The following is a 23,859-nucleotide window of genomic DNA, read 5'->3' as shown; positions in this document are numbered from 1 at the left end:
CTGGATAATCCAGGTAACTGCACCCACTTCCAGGCTAGCTCTCTGCGGAAAGGGGCGCACATTACGCCCCTTTCCGCAAGTGCCCGTCCCCTTCCGCAAGTGCCCCCGCTGCCTGCTGGGAAACACACAGATCCCAGAGGCAGTGGGGACTGTCCTCATTGCGCAGCGCGGCTCGCGCATGCGCAGTAGGGAACCGGGAAATAAATCCGAAAGGCTCCATTTCCTGATTCCCATACCCAAGATGGCGGCGGCAGCACTCGAGTGTCGATCTAGAGATCGGCTTCGGGTGCCGACATCGCGGGCGCGCTGGACAGGTAAGTGTCACTATTTTAAAAGTCAGCAGCTGCAGTATTTGTAGCTGCTGGCTTTTAAAAAAAAAAAAAAAAATGCGGAGTCCCGGCGGACTCCCGCTTTAAACATTTATTAAACAAAACAAACCTCCAATCAGTTTACTTGTATGTATGATCTAGATAAAAAAAAAAAAAAAAACCTATATATTAAATAAAAACAGGTAGTCAAAACTTTTGGACAAAAAAAAAAAAAAATGGGCTAACTTTACTGTTTTTATTTTATTTTTATTTTTTAAATGGTGTATTTTTTTCCCCCAAAAAATGCATTTGAAACACCTCTGTGCAAATGCCGTGTGACATAAAATATTGCAACAACCGCCATTTTATTCCCTAGGATCTCTGCTAAAAAAATATATATAATTTTTGGGGGGTCTAAGTGATTTTCTGGCAGAAAATACAGGATTTTTACTTGTAAGCAACAAGTGTCAGAAAAGATTTAGTCTTTAAATGGTTAAACTGAGAACTTCTACACAGAGATGACTTCATTCATTCAGAAGTGTAAACATTGTATCATTTAGTTCTTTTCTTGGCAGTCTGTCCAGAGAGGAGGAAAGTGTTGCTATGACGACTCAGGCAACTCACACTGACTTCTTACAGAAGTCATTTCAAAGTCCCGCTGTAGAATCGGCTTTTTATCAGCACAATCGGCTGATGCCGATTATTTAAAAAACGGCAAATATCGGCCGATATATCGGTCGACCTCTACTGGACACTACAGGCAGATGGTCAAATGGAGAGATTGGATGCATTTTTGCACCATATAACCTGCATATGCAACCCTTAAAGGAAACCTACACTGCAACTGCTTCAGAAAATTCTGACTTACTGCCTGATCCAATGGTTTTCATACACAGGAGGCACTGATCTCGATCGAATTTGAAGTTAAGTAGCTCTGATTTCACTCTGACTTTGTTTAAAACACTATGAATCACAGACCTAGAACTGGCAGCCAGGCAACTAGCATGAGAAGGTGGTCAGCAATGGTAGATGCTAGATTTCCATCAGCATAGCCTTAAGAATACATAATGCAGGGATAACAGCTCTGACATATCAGGAATCAGGAGGACTATTACAAAGAACAAGACCAATGTGAATATCCTCATTAAGCTTTGAAAAATGCAAAAAGGAATTCCATCTATAAGGCAAGGAAAAATTTCACCCCGTATCAGGTTTCCCCGATATTCCTTTATTTTTCTAGTCTCCACGACACTCAGTATATTGCTGTGACTTGCTCTACACAAAGCAATCTTACGGTTACTACAAATAGGGATCTGGTTCCACCTTTTCTTGCTCCACATTAGAAAAAAATTTGTGGGCCGCTAGAAGCTGAAAATGTATTGGGGAAACAATTGTACAAGCATAATTAGGCACAGGGTTTTTATGTGTAATGCAAAAGACTTCTGTAAAACAGAAAAGTAGGCTGTTGCCCAGAGGAGCTGATCAGGTTCAGATTAATTAACTGATATTCCAGATTAAATGATGTTCCTGAACACCTGGTTCTCAACAGCCATGCCGTTAAAGCCAGTGATGGTAAAGCAGGATGGGAGAAAAAAAAAAAAAAAAAAAAAAACCTTAGGTGAACGTGCTGGCCTGCGGGACCAAAAAGGGACTGGTACATCAGCAGAGGGATCCGCTGGGTCCTGAATCTTCAGGGTATCATGCACAGCTGTGATAAGTGCTCCAACTAGCGCTTTGTCGTGCACGGACCCGTCCGAACAGTCCTGGTCAGCGTCATCTGACAAGACAGAGCAGGGGTCACTGGCCTCAGCAGGGCCTGAGTTTGCGTCAGAGCTCTCCCCAGACGACGGGGGGCAGGGGCCGCTTTTTAGCACCTTTCTTCCAACATACCGCCTCTATCTTGGCAATGAACTAATTGAGGACCACCGTAAGGGAGTCCCTAGGGACCGCACAGTCCGCAGGTGACCCGGTTGCAATTGCCTGGATGTCAGGGGAAGAAACCAGTTTCTGAAGCCATGCTGACCCTACCCTGTCTGCCACCCGAAGGGGACTTAGGACAGTGACAGCCCCCCCCCCTGCTGCTGACTGAGGAGCTCTAACCCGCTGGACTCACCACCCTGAGAAGTTCCGCGCTGTATTACAGCAGTGCCTGTTGATCCCCAGCTCTCCCAGATGCAAAGATAGCAAAACTGTTGATGGCTGGCCGGTCGCACGATCTGACACACGTGTCCAGAATCACAGGATAAACCTCCCAGCACTCTGTGATGACCAAACAGGAAGCTGAGGGCACAGGGGTTGCTGCTAGAGCACAAAAAACGCGGTCCGGCTACAAGAAAGTGCCGCCAGTGTTCTAAGAGAATCACTAGGAAAATGGCCGCTTGACGCCAGAAGCATGTCCGACCCTTGCCCATACTTATAATGGCTGCCGTTCAGCGCTATGAGAGGCTAGAGAAAACATGTGGCAGACACAGCGCTGCACCAACACAGGGGCAGACCACACAGGCATCCAGCGGGACTAAGCTGCAGGGCCCAGGCACCCCATACAGCTAAACCCCCAGGTGAGAGCCCAGGGCACACGCACGCACCGCTCAGCATCATGGCCCCCCGTGGGGGGGGGGAAGAGAGGGGAGTTAGGGACCGGGGAGAGAAGAAGGGGGTGAGGGGGCCCCCCCGAATCGACCTCCCAGGGAATGCCCAGCTGCTCCACCCTGCCGAGACAGGGAGAGCTGTACTTACCAGTCCTGAAGAGCTGGGGGACATCCCATGGTAGTCAACTCTTGATCAGTACAGGGAAGACTACTGGCTCGGCATACTGTGACGCAGACATCAGTAGCCCAGTCATATGTATGTCCCGGAGCATAAAGCTCACCGACCACCTCTGGAGCTGAGGTATGTCCTGGCCTGCCGAGCCGTAGCTGCGACCTGCACACGCTCGATGGCCGGACTGGGGAGACTACAAGGATAAGTGAACCAGCCTGTCACCCAGCCGGCTGTTGATAGAAGATCACAGGATCAGTCATCTTGCGCAAAAAGCCAAGCTTCTGCATAAAAAAAAAAAACCACAGACCTATGTGCCCGCAGGGTTCCTAGGTGCATCTCCTTCACTAGGCAAAATAAAGCTGAGTCTGCTAGGGCAGGCTGTGGGGGTTGTAGCCTAGGGACCGCCCCCTGGGTGGAACTAAAAGTTCTGAAGTGTTGTGTTACAACTTTGCCTAGTAATCTCCAGTGATAGGGCTGAAAACCCATTTTGTTACAGAGAGGAGCTGTGTCGGTCAGTGAACATAAGAGAAATAGGTATTTAGAAGGTATTTAGAAGAATTTTACAAAAAAGCATGCAGTATATACACTACAGGTTATACTAGCAGACGGGCTGGAAGTGCTTGTGCGCACTGCCTTAACAACCTCTTTAATGGGGTCTCCCCCGATGAGCGGCTATCTTTGGTTTACCAGTTACTGACCTACTGCATACCGAATAAGTTTTATCCACATTTATGTTTTTTGTATCTTTCATATGTTGTGATTAATCCTACTCTAAGCATTGCGATAACTAATGCACCCGAGTTGTGTAGTATTTAATTTATGCAAGATTTATGGTCTTGCTGAAGTACGCAATATTTTTTTTTACAAAAAATAAAAAAAACTCATAATAGTTAGCATGAACGTTTGCCACCAAATATTTTTATCGTAAAGGCTGGCACTTACATTGTGGCCCCTCAAGCTGTAAAATCTTTGTGCAGGGTAAGGCCAAGAGTTCCATTGTCACGTGTTTGGTCGCTTTGCTTTCCCATACAAGTCAACGTGAATCTTAAGGCAACTACATTCAAATACACATGCACCTCAATGACTACTACATGTCAAGCCCATGTAAGAGTTTGTAATTTGCGCCCAGCATAAAAATATAGTATTACATTCTGAAAAAAAAAAAAAAAAAATACACAACACACTGGAGCATCAGGAGAGGAGAGTGGTTATGAAGCATAGACACCACATTGCCACTCATTTCTACATGATGAATTGCTATTGGCAATTGTTAAAAGGGTTGGGGGAAACCAGTAGTTTTGTATCCGGAGTTCCACCCGTTTAAAAGTCAGCAGCTACAAAAAGTATAGCTGCTGAATTTTAATAATCACTCACCTGTCCCACGGTCCAGAGGTGCGGGAAGCCTCGCTCTTCTCCGCTGGCATTCTAACTGGGTGCCCGGCTGTGGCTTCACAGCTGGGTGCAAGCCACGCGTGCTGCGACTGACCGGGCAATCTTCTGGTACCTGTGATGTGTCCCAGAAGATTGCAGGGAGGGGGGAAAGGTGATCTTCCTTCCAGTGCCAGGGGAGGAAGTGGAAGCTGGCTGCCCCCCAAAAAAAAATTACATGCCAAATGTGGCATGTCAGGTAGTCACCAGCACTTAAAGCTGAAGTTCCATTTTTGGGTGGAACTCCGCTTTAATAAGCCATACCGTATTCCATTTCTAGGACATGTTTCTGTTAGAATCTATAACAGAACTGTACAGGAGGACATGGCAAAAAGACATTAACAATTTCAGTGCTACTGCATATTTGTTAAATTCTGCAAAATAATGGTGAATATGACAGCTTGGGGATAGGCATTGTATAAGGGATCCCTTTCAGATGCATCAAAAAATAAAATAAAAATCATGCATTCCCTGCAGAAACAACTCAATAACTAAGACTGAAAACTTCTTCTGGTCTCTAAAGAATAGGCAAAGCACATTACACAGTTCTGATCTTCTTACGTTTGTGGAGGGGAATCCAAGAGGATTTGTTTACATCAAATTGCTCAGATGCAACAATCCAGATTGTTTTAGAAGGGTAAAGAAAAAGCATGGCTGTCCATCTGAACTCAATTTAAAATGATTTCATTTTCATGCAGGTGTACGCTTATAATGGTTAATTGTGTGATGAAACAATGGGGAAAGAAATGTACTGTAAGAGCCTAAAAATAAACACACACGATGTACAAGGTCGGTGACAGGAGCATTGCAGTCACTCCCTGGACACTAGAGGTGGACCGATATGGGTTTTTCTCTGGCCGATGCCGATATTTAGAAATCATGGCGGCCGATAGCCGATATATGATGCCGATTTTTTTGGGTCGATAGGTTAGGCCGATTTTATTTTATTTATTTATTTTTAATCCCCCTTGATCTAACACACCTTTCCCACTGGGGCGTTTTTTAAGGCGCTTTTGGGCTAAAAATAGCGCCTGTAAAGTGCCTGCAAAATGGCTCCCCTGCAGTCTGTGTGAAAGACAGAGTGCTTTCACACTGAGGCGATGCGCTGGCAGGATCTTTAAAAAAAAAAGTCCTGCAAGCAGCACGTTTGGAGTGGTGTATACCGCTCCTCCACCACTCCTGCCCATTGATATGAATGGGCACCACTGCCGAAGCGCATGCAATGCGATTTGGCAGCGGTGCTTCATGGGCGCATTTAACCTCTTCCTTGGCCACTAGCTGGGTTATATGTGCCCCACTAGCAGCCAAATACCACCGCTAAAATGATGGTAAAGAGCCGCTAAAACTTGCGTTTTACCATCAACGTCTGCCCGCTCCAGTGTGAAAGCAGCCTTCATAAGTGATACAGAAAATTTCTTACACTTAAAGCGGAGGTCCACCCTAAAATGGACCTTCCGCTCATTGGATTCCTCCCCCCCTCCGGCGCCACAATTGGCACCTTTCAGGGGGGAGGGGGGTGCAGTTACCTGGATAATCCAGGTAACTGCACCCACTTCCAGGCTAGCTCTCTGCGGAAAGGGGCGCACATTACGCCCCTTTCCGCAAGTGCCCGTCCCCTTCCGCAAGTGCCCCCGCTGCCTGCTGGGAAACACACAGATCCCAGAGGCAGTGGGGACTGTCCTCATTGCGCAGCGCGGCTCGCGCATGCGCAGTAGGGAACCGGGAAATAAATCCGAAAGGCTCCATTTCCTGATTCCCATACCCAAGATGGCGGCGGCAGCACTCGAGTGTCGATCTAGAGATCGGCTTCGGGTGCCGACATCGCGGGCGCGCTGGACAGGTAAGTGTCACTATTTTAAAAGTCAGCAGCTGCAGTATTTGTAGCTGCTGGCTTTTAAAAAAAAAAAAAAAAATGCGGAGTCCCGGCGGACTCCCGCTTTAAACATTTATTAAACAAAACAAACCTCCAATCAGTTTACTTGTATGTATGATCTAGATAAAAAAAAAAAAAAAAACCTATATATTAAATAAAAACAGGTAGTCAAAACTTTTGGACAAAAAAAAAAAAAAATGGGCTAACTTTACTGTTTTTATTTTATTTTTATTTTTTAAATGGTGTATTTTTTTCCCCCAAAAAATGCATTTGAAACACCTCTGTGCAAATGCCGTGTGACATAAAATATTGCAACAACCGCCATTTTATTCCCTAGGATCTCTGCTAAAAAAATATATATAATTTTTGGGGGGTCTAAGTGATTTTCTGGCAGAAAATACAGGATTTTTACTTGTAAGCAACAAGTGTCAGAAAAGATTTAGTCTTTAAATGGTTAAACTGAGAACTTCTACACAGAGATGACTTCATTCATTCAGAAGTGTAAACATTGTATCATTTAGTTCTTTTCTTGGCAGTCTGTCCAGAGAGGAGGAAAGTGTTGCTATGACGACTCAGGCAACTCACACTGACTTCTTACAGAAGTCATTTCAAAGTCCCGCTGTAGAATCGGCTTTTTATCAGCACAATCGGCTGATGCCGATTATTTAAAAAACGGCAAATATCGGCCGATATATCGGTCGACCTCTACTGGACACTACAGGCAGATGGTCAAATGGAGAGATTGGATGCATTTTTGCACCATATAACCTGCATATGCAACCCTTAAAGGAAACCTACACTGCAACTGCTTCAGAAAATTCTGACTTACTGCCTGATCCAATGGTTTTCATACACAGGAGGCACTGATCTCGATCGAATTTGAAGTTAAGTAGCTCTGATTTCACTCTGACTTTGTTTAAAACACTATGAATCACAGACCTAGAACTGGCAGCCAGGCAACTAGCATGAGAAGGTGGTCAGCAATGGTAGATGCTAGATTTCCATCAGCATAGCCTTAAGAATACATAATGCAGGGATAACAGCTCTGACATATCAGGAATCAGGAGGACTATTACAAAGAACAAGACCAATGTGAATATCCTCATTAAGCTTTGAAAAATGCAAAAAGGAATTCCATCTATAAGGCAAGGAAAAATTTCACCCCGTATCAGGTTTCCCCGATATTCCTTTATTTTTCTAGTCTCCACGACACTCAGTATATTGCTGTGACTTGCTCTACACAAAGCAATCTTACGGTTACTACAAATAGGGATCTGGTTCCACCTTTTCTTGCTCCACATTAGAAAAAAATTTGTGGGCCGCTAGAAGCTGAAAATGTATTGGGGAAACAATTGTACAAGCATAATTAGGCACAGGGTTTTTATGTGTAATGCAAAAGACTTCTGTAAAACAGAAAAGTAGGCTGTTGCCCAGAGGAGCTGATCAGGTTCAGATTAATTAACTGATATGTGAAATGGCATATCTTTTGGTTCAGTTATCAGGAATTGAACCATAGCATTTTAGTACATTGAACAAAGAAAAATTCCCACAAGGGTACCACGTGTTTCACGCTAAAAGAACATCTCAAAAATCATCTCTCATAAGGGTGATAACAGCCATTCCAGAAATGACGAAAACCATATCCACTGGATTAACAGCACAACTGCAGCAATCAGTTTTTAAAACTTTTTTAATTTTTTGATTTTTTTTTTAGTTTTTATTTTATATTATCTACAAAGTAAAAGTTTTTCCTTAACTTAAAAGTTACTGTTGCTTTGAGGCAACAGCCACATCAAACCTGATTCATAAATAATAATCCATCAGTTTGATGATAAGAATCTGTACTGAATTGGTTTCAAGTTTAGACATAAAAAGGGATTTTAGAGTCTTGATTTTTTGTTTTTAAAGGTGAAGATAGCAGCAAGAATCACTCGTGTTATTTCCTTTGCTAGCTGATGAGTTCATAACTTAGAAGGGCCATTAAAAATAAATAACTTCCAGTTATCAGCAAGCAACGTTTGGGATTTTGGAGGACCGATGCAGTGTAGCCTGCAAATTCCTACATGCCTGTACGCAGTTCAAATCTTTCCCACTGCAAGATGATCAATTAGCATTCCTAATGAAGGTTAGCAGAAATCAAGGTTTTTTTTTTTTGTGTCAAAACTGGGAAATTCTAGATGTTGGGACTTCCACTGGAAGGAAGCAGAAAGTGGGAGAATTTTTGGCCTACAAAAGGGTTCCAGCCTTTTTACAGAAGCTCCAGATTCACAGCTGTTGTTGGTGATGTGCTTGCACTAGAAGACAGAACAAAAGCAACCGTTATTATGCTACACAGTTACAATACAGTGTTAGCCAATGGAATGCTCAAAACACTCAAAGTATCATCATCAGTTTCCTTATGATAAATAAAATCAGCAGACTGCGAACATGCAGTTGAATAAAAAAAAAAAAATCACACACACACACACAAACACACACACACACACACTCCCAAAAACCCATGAGCCATCAAAACAGCAACCTGTTAATACTAAAAGACCATATTAGGCTGTCTTATTACTTACCTGGAGGATGTGTCATATAGGGAAAGTGTGCGGTTGTAGAAACGGGAATGGGTTGTAAAGCACTCTGTTGTAAAGCAGCTTGTGGACCCCCTGGTGGTTGTGCCGTCATCAGCATCATAGGATGAGCTGTTGGATGGGAAGGGACCATTCCTGACTGTACATGAGCCTTAACAGAAAAGGATGAGAAAAAAAAAAAAATGAAACAAATGTTTACACAGTCAGAATGCTATCCACAGCAATTCACAATTCAATCTCTTAAGCGTAGTAGCATTACTCTGAGGAGGAAGACCAATGAGGAAAAAAAATGCACAGAGGAAAAAGGCACATGCTCATTTCCATATACAAGAAACATATAATCACCTGCTGCACATGAGCCATGTGAGTTGCGTTGGTATAGGCAGGCTGGACATGGGAGGGATGGATGGTGAATACAGTCTGCTGAGTGGGAAAGCTGCTTTGTGGGGACTGTGCATTGGAGCCTGGGGTCATTGAAGGTGGCGTAGGGGCAAGACCAGTATGGTAAATTGCAGATTGTTGCTGCTGGTTAGCTAGATGTAAAGCCTGGGCAGCTTGGTGCTGATGATGCTAAAAAGGAAGAAAAAAAATGTATTTCAAGTCAACACATTGGCAACAAAGATACAGAGGTCAATTCACCAAAAGATAAACACTGCATGAATTTGAGTTAAAATAACTTATGCAGTATTTATCTCAAAAGTAGTCAAATTACAAAAAAAAAAAAAAAAAAAAAAAAAACACGTGTTCTTTACTAAACGTGTTAAATATTTATCGCCTAAATTTAGTGTTTTTTTGGAGTTTTAATCGCAAATTTTTCTTTTTTTTTTTTTTTTTTAACATGCCAACACTGCACCAAAGGGTAGAGTATAGAGATCTATACACGTACACACACATATATACATTAATACATACACATACCTAATCGCCATTACTTTATAAAACAATCTCTATAAAAACGCACACACACCCCTATCTCTCTATAAAACATGCACACCTACACACCCCTATCTCTCTATAAACACACAAATCTACTGCAATAAACACACACACACAAATCTACTGCAATAAACACACACACACACAAATCTACTGCAATAAACACACACACACACACACACACACACACACACACACACACACAAATCTACTGCAATAAACACACACACACACAAATCTACTGCAATAAACACACACACACACACCTACTGCAATAAACACACACACACACACACCTACTGCAATAAACACACACATCTACTGCAATAAACACACACAAATATTGGCACCCCTGCAGCATTTCTGTCAGATAATGCACCACTTCACTTGGAAAATTGTTGCAATTACAAACATTCAGGCATTCTCATATTTTTCTTTTGTTTGAATTGGTGTGACACAAAGTGGAGAAATAAAAAGCCAAACTTACAATTCCACGCAAAACTCCAAAAAAAAAAAAAAAAAAAAAAAAAAAAAAAGGACTGGACAAAATTATTGGCACCTTCTCAAAATTGTATGATGCTCCTGTAATTTGTAATTAAACTCACCTGTATCAATTAACAGGCGGTGACCATATAGAAATCACACTGTAAAACAGTTAAAGGATGGAAAAAATGACTCAACCTTTGTTGTGTCTGTGTGCCACATGGAGCATGGAGAAGAGAAAGAGCAGCAAAGAATCGTCTAAGGATTTGAATACAAATATTGTGGAAAAGCATGGATAATCTCAAGTTTACAAGTCCATCTCCAGAGATCTTAACGATTCTGTGTCCACTGTGCCCAACATTGTCAAGACGTTTACAGCCCATGGCAGGGTAGCTTATCTCCCTGGACAAGAGAAAAATTGATCAAAGCTTGCCAAAACTTACCTGAGGAAGCCAAAATCCTTTTGGGAGAATGTGCTGTGGACAGACGAAACAAAATTACAGCTTTTTGGTAAAGCCCATCATTCTACTGTTTTCAGAAAAATAAATGAGGACTTTAAAGAAAAGAATACAGTCAAACATGGTGGAGGTTCACTGATATTTTGGGGTCGCTTTGCTGTTTCAGGCACTGTGGTGGGTGAGTTCACTAACAATTACTGCATGCGACAACAGTCACGTGACTCGTTTGCATAAATTATCGCATACAGTAAATTAAGTCCAATTTATAAAAAAACCAAAAAAAAAAAAAAAACAAACACACATAACGTTTATGCGGTATTTACCGCTACCTGGAAAATGTGCCAGTAAATATTTAAAAAGCGCTTAAGGCCAATTTACAGACTAGAGAGAGGAAAAAAAAAAAAAAACCCACGTGCAATATTTACCACCAGGGTTTAGCTGGCGGTATCGCATGTGGTATTTGTCAAAGAACAGCGTGGGAGTTTGGGGGCACCCCCCGCTGTTTTTTTGACAAATAGCGGGTTGCAACAATGTAACAATCGATGGCCCATCAGCTGTCAAACAAATATCGTCATATATATATATATAAAAAGAAAAAAAAAAACACAAAAAAACCAAAAACAAACAGCTGCCTGACACCCCCACAGAGTGCATACCAGGAGCCCCCACAGCACATTGTCCTCATGTTGATGAGGACAAGGGCCCGGGTTCCAGGGGGTCTGCAGGCAGAGGGCTTATCAGAATCTTACGACGCCAACACCCTGCCGGAACCGCCCCCCCCAAAAAGCACTCCGCATGCAAGGACAGCTGGCCGCCCTCTGCTGTTTGACAGTTCTAACATAGGTTAGGTCGGGGGACATCTGGTGGCAGTGCACATAACAAACCGATGCATGCTAGGTCGGTGAGATCACAGGGGGGGGGGTGGTGTGCCAGGGGGTGATGTCGCCAGGTGGCCCTGCCCTTACCTATACCAAACGGCAGAGGAGGCATTCAGCGGCAAGCTGTCCTCGTGAACTGAGCTTTTTTCATGTTCTGGCAGTGTGCAGGCATCGTGATTGACGATGGATGTACGTCGGGGGACACGTTGTCTCTGTTCTTATTACTTTTTGACACTTTAGTGAATGGGTACCCCATACTCATTTACGTGGGGAGGGCCTCAGAGCCTGGTATGGTTTAGGAGTTCCGCCCCCCCCCCATTCCGTGTCTGGTATGAAAGGGGGGGGGGGGTGGTTATGGGTTCCCATTAAATAAAATAGATACCAGACCTGGGAAGTTTTTATTTACATTCAGCTGTCAGCGGTGAGACCCGCTGACGAGTCATCCATTAAGGACGCAGCAGCCGGATTCCCAGCCCGCTCCTTAGCAACGAGCTAAATGTGGTAGTTAAACGCTAAATTGAACAAATACCGCATTCGGTATTTACCGCAAAATTGTTAGTGAATTGCACTTTCGCAACTCTTACAGCAAGCGTTTTACTGCATTTTTTTGGCTGTTATCTAACTCTTAGTGAATTGACCCCTGGATGCCTTGACTGCACATGGCATTATGAAATCTGATAACTGCCAAAGAATTCTGGGGTGTAACATAGGGCCCAGTGTCAGAAAGTTGGGTCTCGGGCAGAGGTCATGGGTTTTACAGCAGTATAATGACACAAAGCACACAGAAATGGTTTAAGACAAAGCACTGGAGAGTACTAAACTGGCCAGCAATGAGTCCAGAGCTAAACCCCATAGAGCACCTGTGGAGGGATCTCCAAACAGCAGTTGGGAAAAGGAACCATTCCAAGCTGTGAGACCTGGAGCAGTTGGCAAATGAAGAGTGGTCCAAAATTTCAGTGGAGAGGTGCAAGTTACTCACGGATGGTTACAGGAAGCGATTGATCTGTTATTTTTTCCAAGGGGGTGTGCTACCAAATATTAAATTGAGGGTGCCAATAATTTTGTCCAGTCCATGTTTGGAGCTTTGCATGGAACGTGTCAGATCTGGCTTTTTGTTTCTCCACTTTGTGTCATACCGATACAAACAAAAGAAATAAACATGAAAATGCCTAAACGTTTGTAACTGCAACATTTTTCTGGGCAAATTGGCGCATTATCTGACACAAATGCAGGGGTGCCAATATTTTTGGCCATGAATATATATTTATATTAGAGAGAGAGAGAGAGAGAGAGATGGAGATATATATATATATCTATGGAGATATATATCTATACATACACTTTAAAAGTATGAATTAACCCATTATAGTAGTGATTACCTGCAGTTGAGCTACAAAGATTTATTTTTGTACTATAAAGGGCTAATTTTTGTTTTTTAATCCCATCATGACAGGTGATACAAAAAGCATGCTGCTACTACTAAATGTTTTAGTGGCAGCAGGCGGCACAGGTTAGCTACCTGTCTATGACAAGGGAATCAGTCATGCACAATGACATATTACAGCCTGTCTTATCTGCAAAACAGTGTTTTAAGCTTTTAATTTTATTTAAATAAAAATTTTGATCTGAGTCTAAGGAGGATATGAGATAGATATATATTTTCAGTGCCTTGAAAACGTATTCATATCCTTTGGAATTTTCCACATTTTGTCATGTAACAACCAAACATGTAAATTTATTATATTGGGATTTTATGCGATAGACCAACACAAAGTGGCACATAATTGTAAAGTGGAAGGAGGAAAATGATAAACTGTTTTCAATTTTTTTTTTACAAATATCTGAAAAGTGTGGCATGCAGTTGTATTCAGCCCTCTTTACTCTGATACCCTTAACTAAAATCTAGTGGAACTAATTGCCTTCATAAGTCCCCTAATTTGAAAATACATCCACCTGTGCGTAATTTAATCTCAGTATAAATACAGCTGTTCTGTAAAGCCCTCAGAGGTTTGTTAGAGGACCTTAGTGAACAAACGGCACCATGAAGGCCAGGGAACACACCATAGAGGTCAGGGATAAAGTTGTGGAGAAGTTAAAAGTAGTGTTAGGTTATAAACAAATACCCCAAGCTTTGAACATCTCACAGCACTGCTCAATCCATCATCCAAAAATCGAAAGTATGGTAAAACGGCAAACCTACCAAAACATGGCCGTCCACCTAACCCGACATGCCGGGAAAGAAGAGCATTAATCAGAGAAGCAGCCAATGGTAACTCTGGTGGAGCTGCAGAGATCCATAGCTCAGCTGGAAGAATCTGTCCACAGGACAACGGTTAGTGCTGCACTCCACAAATCTGGCCTTTATGGAAGAGTGGCAAACAAAGCCATTGTCGAAAGAAATGCATTAAAAGTCCTCTTTGTGAGAAGCCATGTGGGAGGCACACAGCAAACATGTGGAAGAAGGTGCTTTGGTCAGATGAGATCGAAATTAAACTTTTTGGCCTAAATGCAAAAAAACTGTGGCGGAAACCACCCCCACCATGAAACATGGTGGTTGCAGCATGATGTAGTGGGGATACTTTTCTTCAGCGGAGACTGGGAAGCTTGTCAGTTGATGGGAAGATGGATGAAGCCAAATACAGGGCAATCTTATCAGAAAACCTGTTAGAGTCAGCAAAAGGCTTGACCAAGGCTGAGGTTCACCTTCCTGCACGACAACAACTCTAAACACACTCTCTAGCTAATCTGACTGAGCTTGAGCTATTTTGCAATGAAAAATGTGCAAAGATAATGGAGACATACCCAAAAAGACTTGCAGCTGTAATTGCAGCAAAAGGTGGTTCTACAAAAGTATTGACTCAGAGGAGCTGAATACAAATGCACGCCACACTTTTCACATATTTATTAAACATGTTAACCACTTAAGGACCGCCACATGTAAATGTACGTCGGCACAATGGCACCGACAGGCACAAGCACCTACATGTACGTGCTTGCCTTCCAGCGGGTGGGGGGGGGGGGTCGGATCGGACCCCCTCCAGCTGGCTGCGGCAGTCCGTTTCGCTTCAGGAGCGATCCGTGATGACCGTTTGCTTCTGGCCATCCTCTCTGGATCGCTCCTGGCGAATGAGAAACTTCCCCCGCCTGTGTAGTGTAAACACAGGCAGGGAGGAAGTGATGTCACTCTCCTCGGGGCGGTCTTTTTGACCGGACTGCGAGGAGAACACATAGTAAGTGTGCACCAACACTACACTGACACGTAGGTACACATAGGCACACAAATTACCCCCGATCACTCCCCCACCCCCCCTCCCCTCCCAGTCACAGTGTCACTGATTGCAGTGATCATTTACTGATCACTGCATTTAGTGTCAGTTGTGACAGTAAAAAAGTGTCAGGGCAGTTAGTGTTAGGTCCAGGGTAGCCCCGTACCCCCCCCCCCCCCAATAAAGGTTTAACTCCCAGATTGACCCTAGAGTTAACCCTTTCACCCCCTTTTGCCAGTGTCACTACGCAATCGTTTTTCTGATCGCTGCATTAGTGTCACTGGTGCTGCTAGGTAGCTAATTATTTTTTATGTTCACCGCCAGGTTTTTATAGTGTTAGGTACCCTCATATACTACCTAATAAAGATTTTAACCCCCGATTGCCCCTAGAGTTAACCCTTTCACCAGCGATCACTGTATAAGTGTCACTGGTGACGCTGGTTAGCAAGTTATTTAGGTTCCCGGTCAGGTTTTTATATAGCGTCAGGGACCCCCATATACTACCCAATAAAGATTTTAACCCCCTGATTGCCCCTAGTTAACCCTTTCATCAGTGATCACTGTATAAGTGTTACAGGTGACTCTGGTTAGTTAGTTTGCTTTTTATAGCATCAGGGCACCCACCATTTATTACCCAATAAAGGTTTAACCCCCTGATCACCCGGCGGGTGATATCAATTAGCTTTTAGGGTCAAGGTCTGCATCGCCCCAGGCAGCGCTAGGTTAGTGCCAGTACCGCCAACACCCACACGCAAAGCATACACCTCCCGTAGTGGTATAGAATCTGAACAGATCAATATCTGATCAGATCTATACTAGCGTCCCCAGCAGTTTAGGTTCCAAAAAACGCATTGTTAGCGGGATCAGCCCAGATACCTGCTAGCACCTGCCTTTTGCCCCTCCGCCCAGCCCACCCAAGTGCAGTATCGATCGATCCCTGTCACTTACGAAACACTAAACACATAACTGCAGCGTTCGCAGAGTCAGGCCTGATCCCTGCGATCGCTTAGTTTTTTTTGGTAGCGCTTTATATTTAAATCCGGAAGGCAGTGCTTGGTTTTTGGGGTCCTGTACGTGGCTAGGCTCCCAAAAAGTCCCCCACATGTGGTAACCCCGTACTCAGGAGAAGCAGAATTTATTTTGGGGTGTAATTTCACTTATGCCCATAGCATGTGTGAGCAATATATCATTTAGTGACAACTTTGTGCAAAAAAAAAAAAAAATTTTTTTTATATTCCTGCAATTTGTGGCAAAATATAAAATATTTCATGGACTCAAGATGCCTCTCCGTAAATAGCTTGGGGTGTCCACTTTCCAAAATGGGGTCATTTGGGGGGGGTTTTGTGCGATTTTGGCATTTTATGGCCTTCGAAACGGTGATAGGTAGTGAGGAGTGAAATCAAAAATGTGCACCCTTAGAAATCCTGAAGGCAGTGATTGGTTTTCGGGGTGCCGTACGTGGCTAGGCTCCCAAAAAGTCCCACATATGTGGTATCCCTGTACTCAGGAGAAGCTGCAGAATATATTTTGGGGTGAAATTCCACATATAACCATGGCATGTGTGAGCAATACATCATTTAGTGACAACTTTTTGTAAACTTTTTTTTGTGTGTGTCATTATTCAATCACTTGGGACAAAAAAAAATATATATATATATATTCAATGGGCTCAACATGCCCCTCAGCAATTTCCTTGGGGTGTCTACTTTCCAAAATGGGATCATTTGGGGGGGGGGGGGGGTTGTACTGCAAAAAAATGTATCATTACCCTTCCACTTCACAATTATGTACCACTTTGTGTTGATCTATCACAAAAAAATCCCAATAAAATGTGAATATATGAAAATATGAAAAGTATGAAAAGTATGAATACTTTAAGGCACTGTAAATCTGGTACAGGTTATTGGATTGGATATTTTGTTCCTTAACCACATAGCTGTTTATTTATATTTACCACTGCGCATAGTTATTTAAGAATAGTTTTTTTGCAAAAACCAAAATCCCTGCATCTATAGGACACCATGGCTCTAACATGAACCGCTCTATCCCTGTAAAGAAAAAATTAGTATACATACCTTTTTGGAAGCCAATCTCACCCGCTCTGACTGGATCACATGCTGACTGGTCAGCCGCGGCTTCACTATAGGAGGTGGGTACAGAGGAGATGGACGAAACGGAAGCCCCACAGTAAGTCTATGAGTGACGTCACTTCCCATTCATTTTCATTTGTCGGCCATGTCCTGTGCAGAGCTTCTGCAGCTGGAGATCCGGTTGGAGAGGGTCAAATCGGCTTCCATGATATGTATATTTTTTTTTTTTACAGGGATAGAGAGGTTAGTGCTGGATCCATGATGTCTATAGATGCAGGGATTTTAGTTTTTGCATTGACTTTCACTTTAACTAAATTGCACACCACATTATTTTATTTTATTTTTTTTTATTAGTTTTAGCTGCAAAAAAAAAAGCATTATGAAAAATAGAGGGTGCCCACACCATGCACAACCATGCAGAAAAAAAAAAAAATTAGCATATTGAGGTTATCATCGGATTAATCGCCACAATAACTGGTCAACTAATTAAGAAAAAAGCCATTAATTGCAGTCCTAGACCCCAATTATTAAAGTAAATCCATCACAGACAGGCTTCAGAAAAAGAACTGCCTTTTGGAGTGCCCCAGTCAGAGCTCAGACCTCAGATGCTGTGAAATTACTTCACACCAGACATCCTACAAATGTATCTGAGCTGAAGCAATTCTGTGAAAAATGGTCAAAAATTCCTCCTGAATGTTGTGCAGGTCTACCAAAAGCACTTTCGTGAAGCAATTACTGCCAAAAAAGGTTTGACCAGCTATTAACACAATGGGTTCACTTATTTTCCTCCAGCACTGTGAAAGTTTAATTGGTGTGTTCAATAAAGAACCGAGAAAATAGAATGATTGTGTTTTATCAGTTTAAGAACATTGTGTTGGTCTATGGTGATTTCTGTAGGACACAGATTCCCAAATCAAAACAGAGACAGTGTTGACAGGGGAAGCCCTCCTGCTGGAGGCATTGTCATTCTCCCAGTGGGGGCAGTTTGGGGAGCTGTCCTCGTCGAGAGAACACAGTGATTATTGTTAGCAGGTATATCAGCTACTAGCGAGGACTGCAACTATATCTGGCAGACTGGTTGTACCCAAGTTAATTAACTTGGTACACTGAACCTGCCCATACATGGTTTGAATATCTCCCCCCCCCCCCCCCCATTCCTGATGCCTGTTTATGGCAAATTACTGCAGAAACCAGTTAATTCTAAGGGGTTCAACAAGCTTGCCATTGTGCTAGCTAATACTTGCCACTCTAAGGAAGTAAACACATTTGATAATGCTGGATAGGGAGATGTGAAAGAGTAAGAAAGCTTATAAAACTGAAAGAAAGGTAGATATTTCTAATGGCACAGCCATTTAGCTCTCTAAATATTATCCAATACCAGCCTAGCTATGTGCTTTAGCCCCGGTTTCACACTGATGCGGTGCGGGAGACAATTCCAGAATCACATTCAATTTGCACAGCAATGCGGTGCTATTCACATGCGGTTCATAGTGTGAGCCTAGGCTTAAAGGAAATCTTTGAACAAGTTTGTTCATCCCCAATCCCAGATAGATGTGGATGTGTTTAAGGTATATGTAAACCTAAATAAAATTCTATATCTCTTGTAATTTAAGTATAGCCCTGAAAATATTTGTTTTATCTGTTTAATAAGTGCAAACACTGCCGTTTTAATCACCTTGGTTGATCCAAAAGGGTTTGTGTTTTGCGCACCCTGTGGTTTTGTCAAGTAGTCCACTTTTCCGACCTGGCTCTCTCTAATTGGAATACTGACTACTACACCCCAACCTTCTTAAGTTCTATAAATGAAAGGGGGAATGGGTTCTGTACAACAAAGTGAAATGGGCAGGGCTTACACTAGTCTGTGACTGCAATATACCAAAAGCATTGCATCAGTTTGCAACAAGAAATGAAAAGACAAGTGCATCTCTGCCAGGACCAACAAGTATTTTTTTGCTGTACTTTTAGTATTTTTTAAAAGGAATAAAAACAAGGTGAGGTTATGCACATGCATTGCAGTGATAACTGCATGGCTTTTTTTCTTTTAATTTTTTTGCCCTGGCATACAACTTAAGAATATTCCATTTCACCAAAAATTACAAATAACCCTTACCTGAACTGGGCTTGGTGCTGGGTGACTACCCCCATGCTGAGATTGTTGCTGTCCAGTAGGCGTTGCTGAAGGCTGAGGATGAGGAGGGTGAGGATGTAGAGCAGCACTGGGGTGGGCATACTGCTGAGCTAGCGAGTTAGTAGAAACTACAAACCAGAAAGAGAAAAATATAAAGAAGTGCAAGACTAAAAATACAAGCATAAATCGGACTGGAGTTTTTTTTTTTAAATATATATTTATTTATTAACTCCCTGTTTAAATAGCAAAAGAAACCTTAAGGTTATGTAAAAAGTTGCATATTCATTGTCAAAGACAGAATGACCGCCATCATTTTTCACAGGGCTGCCAGAATGCTGCATCATACATAACCATTTCACAATAATGGAGAACGTTAAAATACAACTCTTTAGAAATTCACTTTGCAAATATTAAACTCACCATTTTATGGTATTTACTAGAAAAGCCCAAGGATTACACATGTACATACTAGGCTACTAATGCTAACAGTCCTGCAAGTGTCAAATTTTACCCAAAGGGGATGTAAAAGGGCTAGGGGTAAGGCATTTGAAGAGCAAAGAAATCTATTCTTTTACAGCACATAGATAAAGAGCTGAAAAAAGTGCAATCAGCAGTATGTAATATGGAAATATTGCCTAAAATTCTATATCACAAAAGACTTGAATTAGTTATGACCGCATTGATCAGATTAATTGCAATTGAAATCAACTGCTTTCAAAGTAACAATTTCATTTTCATACTGCACTGTGTGCGAATGATTAAACGGACAGAAAAAATGCTATGGTTAAAGTCAGATGGGTAACAAAAACGACAAGGCAGGGATTGTCCATACTCTATATTCTCCATAGGACGCTACAGACAAGGATTCTCTGTTTTGCGATGCAGCAGCTGATCATGCAAGAGGGGAATTCCCTGAGAGCATGTAAAAGCTCTTTTATAAAGATACTAGTAACACACAGAGGAACAAAAAAAAAAAAAAAAAAAAAAAAATCATCAAATATACAGAAATGTCGATTAGTGACACATTAAAATAAAACCAGTTATCACACAACCTCACCCCAGCAAAATAAAATTTCTAATTACCACCACGTTACCACTAAATAAATGCCACTTACAACATTTCAAGCATTCAACAAGAAATGGCAGTTACTCCTCGCAGAAACATCCTGGCAGCATGAATATACACAAAGACACACCAATGTCAAGGGGGGGGGGGAAACAAAAACAAAAAACACATTAGGATGTAGCTAATGTTTTAAATCTATTACAGGTAATAGCAAGTGCCAACGTTCCTCCATTACCAATTGCAAATAACGAAGGCCAACACCGCAAAAAAGTGACACCTACAGTACAGTAAATGTACCCTGCTTAGTTATCCTATCGCTGGCAAAGTCTTACCAGCAACAGGACTGCGAGTGTCACATGACCAGAAGTTTATGGTGCAGCATCCTCCTGAGGCTGGCACCGTTTCCCCCCCTTGGCGTGAATACGCCTCGGTGGTGTGCTGGGGGGGTGTTAGTTGGAGGCCACTCTTAAAGGCCCCCCCGCCCCCAGCCTGTCGGGCTACTCTATAGTTATAGTACATTATATGGATTATTGGAGAACTTCCAGTTGAATCTCCATTCCTCCATAGCTCTCCAAGGAACATGGAGGAATGGAGAAGGGGCAGGTGACTGCCTGGAGGCCGATGCCCCTGGCACAAAAGAAGGCGCTTTTAAAAATGAAAACATATTTACTCCTTCATTTAAATGGAAAAAAGGGGGTACTTTTCCCACTAGAATTTATCTGAATGAATTATCCAAACAACCTTAAATGGCTGTTCTGCCGCAAAAGGAAGACTAGTCAGGAGTTTCTGCATGGTGAAAGGAAGTTTGTCCTCCGCTGATGTGCATTCCTGCACTCATGTGTTTAGCAACAATGTGCACAGACCCATGTATAGCATCTGGTATTCCCAGGCTGTACAGCAGGGGTGTCCAAACTTTTTTCCAAAGAGGGCCAGATTTGATGAAGTGAACATGCGTGAGGGCCGACCATTTTGCCTGACATTCTTTGAAACATTGAAAATTCGGTCTAAGTGTGTCCATCCGAGCACTAATACACGGCCCAACAAGAATTATCTTGCCTTTGTCACGCTCGTTCCCAACACACAGACGAATGCTCTGCACTTTAGGGGGTACCGTTAATTCTTAATGGTACCCCACACATTGGAAAATGTAGGGTGCTTTTGGTGCAGTGCAATTTAAAAAAAAAAAAAAAGCTCGGGAACTTCTTTCCCTGCATTTGTGAGTAGGGAAGTCCATTGAAATTAATGGGCTGCCCTACACACAGTACACAGCCACACAGATGTTGCATTTATGGGCTTAAAACAGGTGGTGAGGAGGCAACATAATGCCTCTTTACCGCCATTCAAATGCCTCTGAAAAGAGATCTGTGCATGGATTGCTTTTCAGAGGAGCAGCAGTCCTGGCTTACATCACACACAAGCCCTACAAAAGCAGTTTTGATGGTATAAGAATGGGGGGGGGGGGGTCCGGATTAAACATAACATACACACAGATACATGCACACATTTGCAGACAAATGCACGCCGCACACACATACAGACACATGCATACACATACATACACATGTGCACACACACATACGTACACACACATACAGACACACGCATACAGACACATGCGCACACACACACATACATACAGACATACAGACATACATACAGACACATGTGCACACACAGATATACAGACATACATGCACAAACCTACAGATATACAGACACATGTGCACACATACATACATACACATAATGCACACACACAGACATACAGACACATGTGCACACACACATACATACAGACATAAATGCACACACGTACAGACACACATGCACACACACACATGCACACACACACATGCACACACACACATGCACACACACACATGCACACACACACATGCACACACACATCCAGACACATGCGCACACACATCCAGACACATGCGCACACACATCCAGACACATGCGCACACACATCCAGACACATGCGCACACACATCCAGACACATGCGCACACACATCCAGACACATGTGCACACACATCCAGACACATGTGCACACACATCCAGACACATGTGCACACACATCCAGACACATGTGCACACACATCCAGACACATGTGTGCACACACACACAGACACATGTGTGCACACACACACAGATACAGACACATGTGTGTGCACACACACAGATACAGACACATGTGCACACACACACACATAGACACATGTGCACACACACACACATACAGACACATGTGCACACACACACATACAGACACATGTGCACACACACACACACACACACACACACACACACACACACACACACACACACACACACACACACACACACACACACACACGAATAAAGCCCTTTTTAACACTAATGTAGCTTGTAGCACAGTACAGTACCTTTGCAGCTTCCTCATTCAGCCGGGTACTGCACTGTAGGGGGAAGCAGAGAGCACAGCACACTCCTCTCCACTTTACTTTCACTTTTGAAGCTCACGGAGCTTCTCACAGTGCTGGGGATTGGGCTCATCTGACAGCCCTGCTCCCGTGGCACACTAAATTGAGAAAGACCAGGCGGGCCGTTCAAAACCGAACCGCGGGCCGCAATTGGCCCGCGGGCCGGACTTTGGACATGCCTGCTGTACAGGTACAAACCGCCATAGGCATCTCAGCAGTTGTGCATTTGACTAGTTTATAAGCCAGCCACTGCCTGAGAACCTTGTGGAAAAAAGGACCTCACAAGCCATTATTGCAAGCATAAAGCTGCCAGAATTCTGGGCCTGCCGAGAAGGATCCTAGTACACCTGTTAAACTGGCCTCAGAACGATTAAGCAATTACTGTCAACCAGGCTGCTCAATCTGCCAGAGAAAAAGATTTTTTTTTTTTAAAACAGGAATTTCAACTGCATTAGTTGGATGCCTAAGCGTTTGAGTATTGTCTGCCTAATAACAGCTCTTATTCACAGAGGATATACTGCGTTAACAGCTAGTATACCATAGTGAATTTCCTCCACCATAGGATAAAGTGTAAAAACTTAACTAGAAGGAGAAAAAAAAAAAAAAAGGCTTTTCCGACAATAAATGGACAAGAAAAAAGGCGTGCACAGTCTGAGGAGGCTGAGGGAATTCGTCTTCTCCCACCCCTAGTTTCCCTGTTTGAGGGTCCTGGGCAATGAAAGACTGTGTGATTAAAGTCACTAAACTTTCCTTTTAAAAAAAAAAAAATAAAAATAAAAAAACCATCATAACTGACGTAAAAAAAGAACCTTTTGTAAAATACCCAGGGGCTGCAGTGTTGAAAACAATTGTAAAAACATTTCATGCCCCTGATGCTCACTCTAACCAGTCACTCCCTCTCAGGGGAGGATGCTATCTGTAGAGATGAGTAGGCTTACCAGAGCTAGAGGGGGGCTCCATTAGCTCTATTTCTGGGGGTGTTTTAACCCCCCTTCTGACCTTAGCCCGATGCACAAAGCAGAGGTACCATCAGAAGAAATCGCATGCACTGCTATCTTCACCCTTCACGGTGGGTTCCGTTAAACCTTCAGGAGCTGGGTACCCTAGAGGGAACCCGCTATCCTGGACCTGTAACAGC

At 42.9% G+C, this 23,859-nt stretch overlaps 1 protein-coding gene across 7 annotated transcripts in view; it reads right to left on the bottom strand.

Annotated features, from left to right (window-relative positions):
• Positions 1-8,041: 8,041 nt before the first annotated feature.
• Positions 8,042-23,859, bottom strand: part of ATXN2 (ataxin 2) — a 139,364-nt gene continuing 123,546 nt past the window's right edge. For 5 of the 7 annotated variants that reach the window (XM_077462012.1, XM_077462016.1, XM_077462011.1 and 2 more), the window contains 5 exons: positions 19,170-19,315; positions 10,811-10,843; positions 9,294-9,518; positions 8,934-9,099; positions 8,042-8,663 (listed from right to left, as the gene is read on the bottom strand). In XM_077462012.1, the coding sequence (XP_077318138.1) occupies positions 8,635-8,663; positions 8,934-9,099; positions 9,294-9,518; positions 10,811-10,843; positions 19,170-19,315 (599 nt within the window). In that variant the 3' untranslated portion in view covers positions 8,042-8,634. The remainder of the gene's footprint in view (positions 8,664-8,933; positions 9,100-9,293; positions 9,519-10,810; positions 10,844-19,169; positions 19,316-23,859) is intronic. The other 2 variants (XM_077462015.1, XM_077462014.1) reach the window with 1 other exon arrangement.

The sequence above is a fragment of the Lithobates pipiens genome, unplaced genomic scaffold (assembly GCF_037356315.1).
Source record: "Lithobates pipiens isolate NorthernLeopardFrog02 unplaced genomic scaffold, aLitPip1_a1.2 Scaffold_3, whole genome shotgun sequence".
Taxonomy (NCBI): domain Eukaryota; kingdom Metazoa; phylum Chordata; class Amphibia; order Anura; family Ranidae; genus Lithobates; species Lithobates pipiens.
Note: the sequence above shows the minus strand (reverse complement) of the source record. Positions and strands in the feature narration are given on the sequence as shown.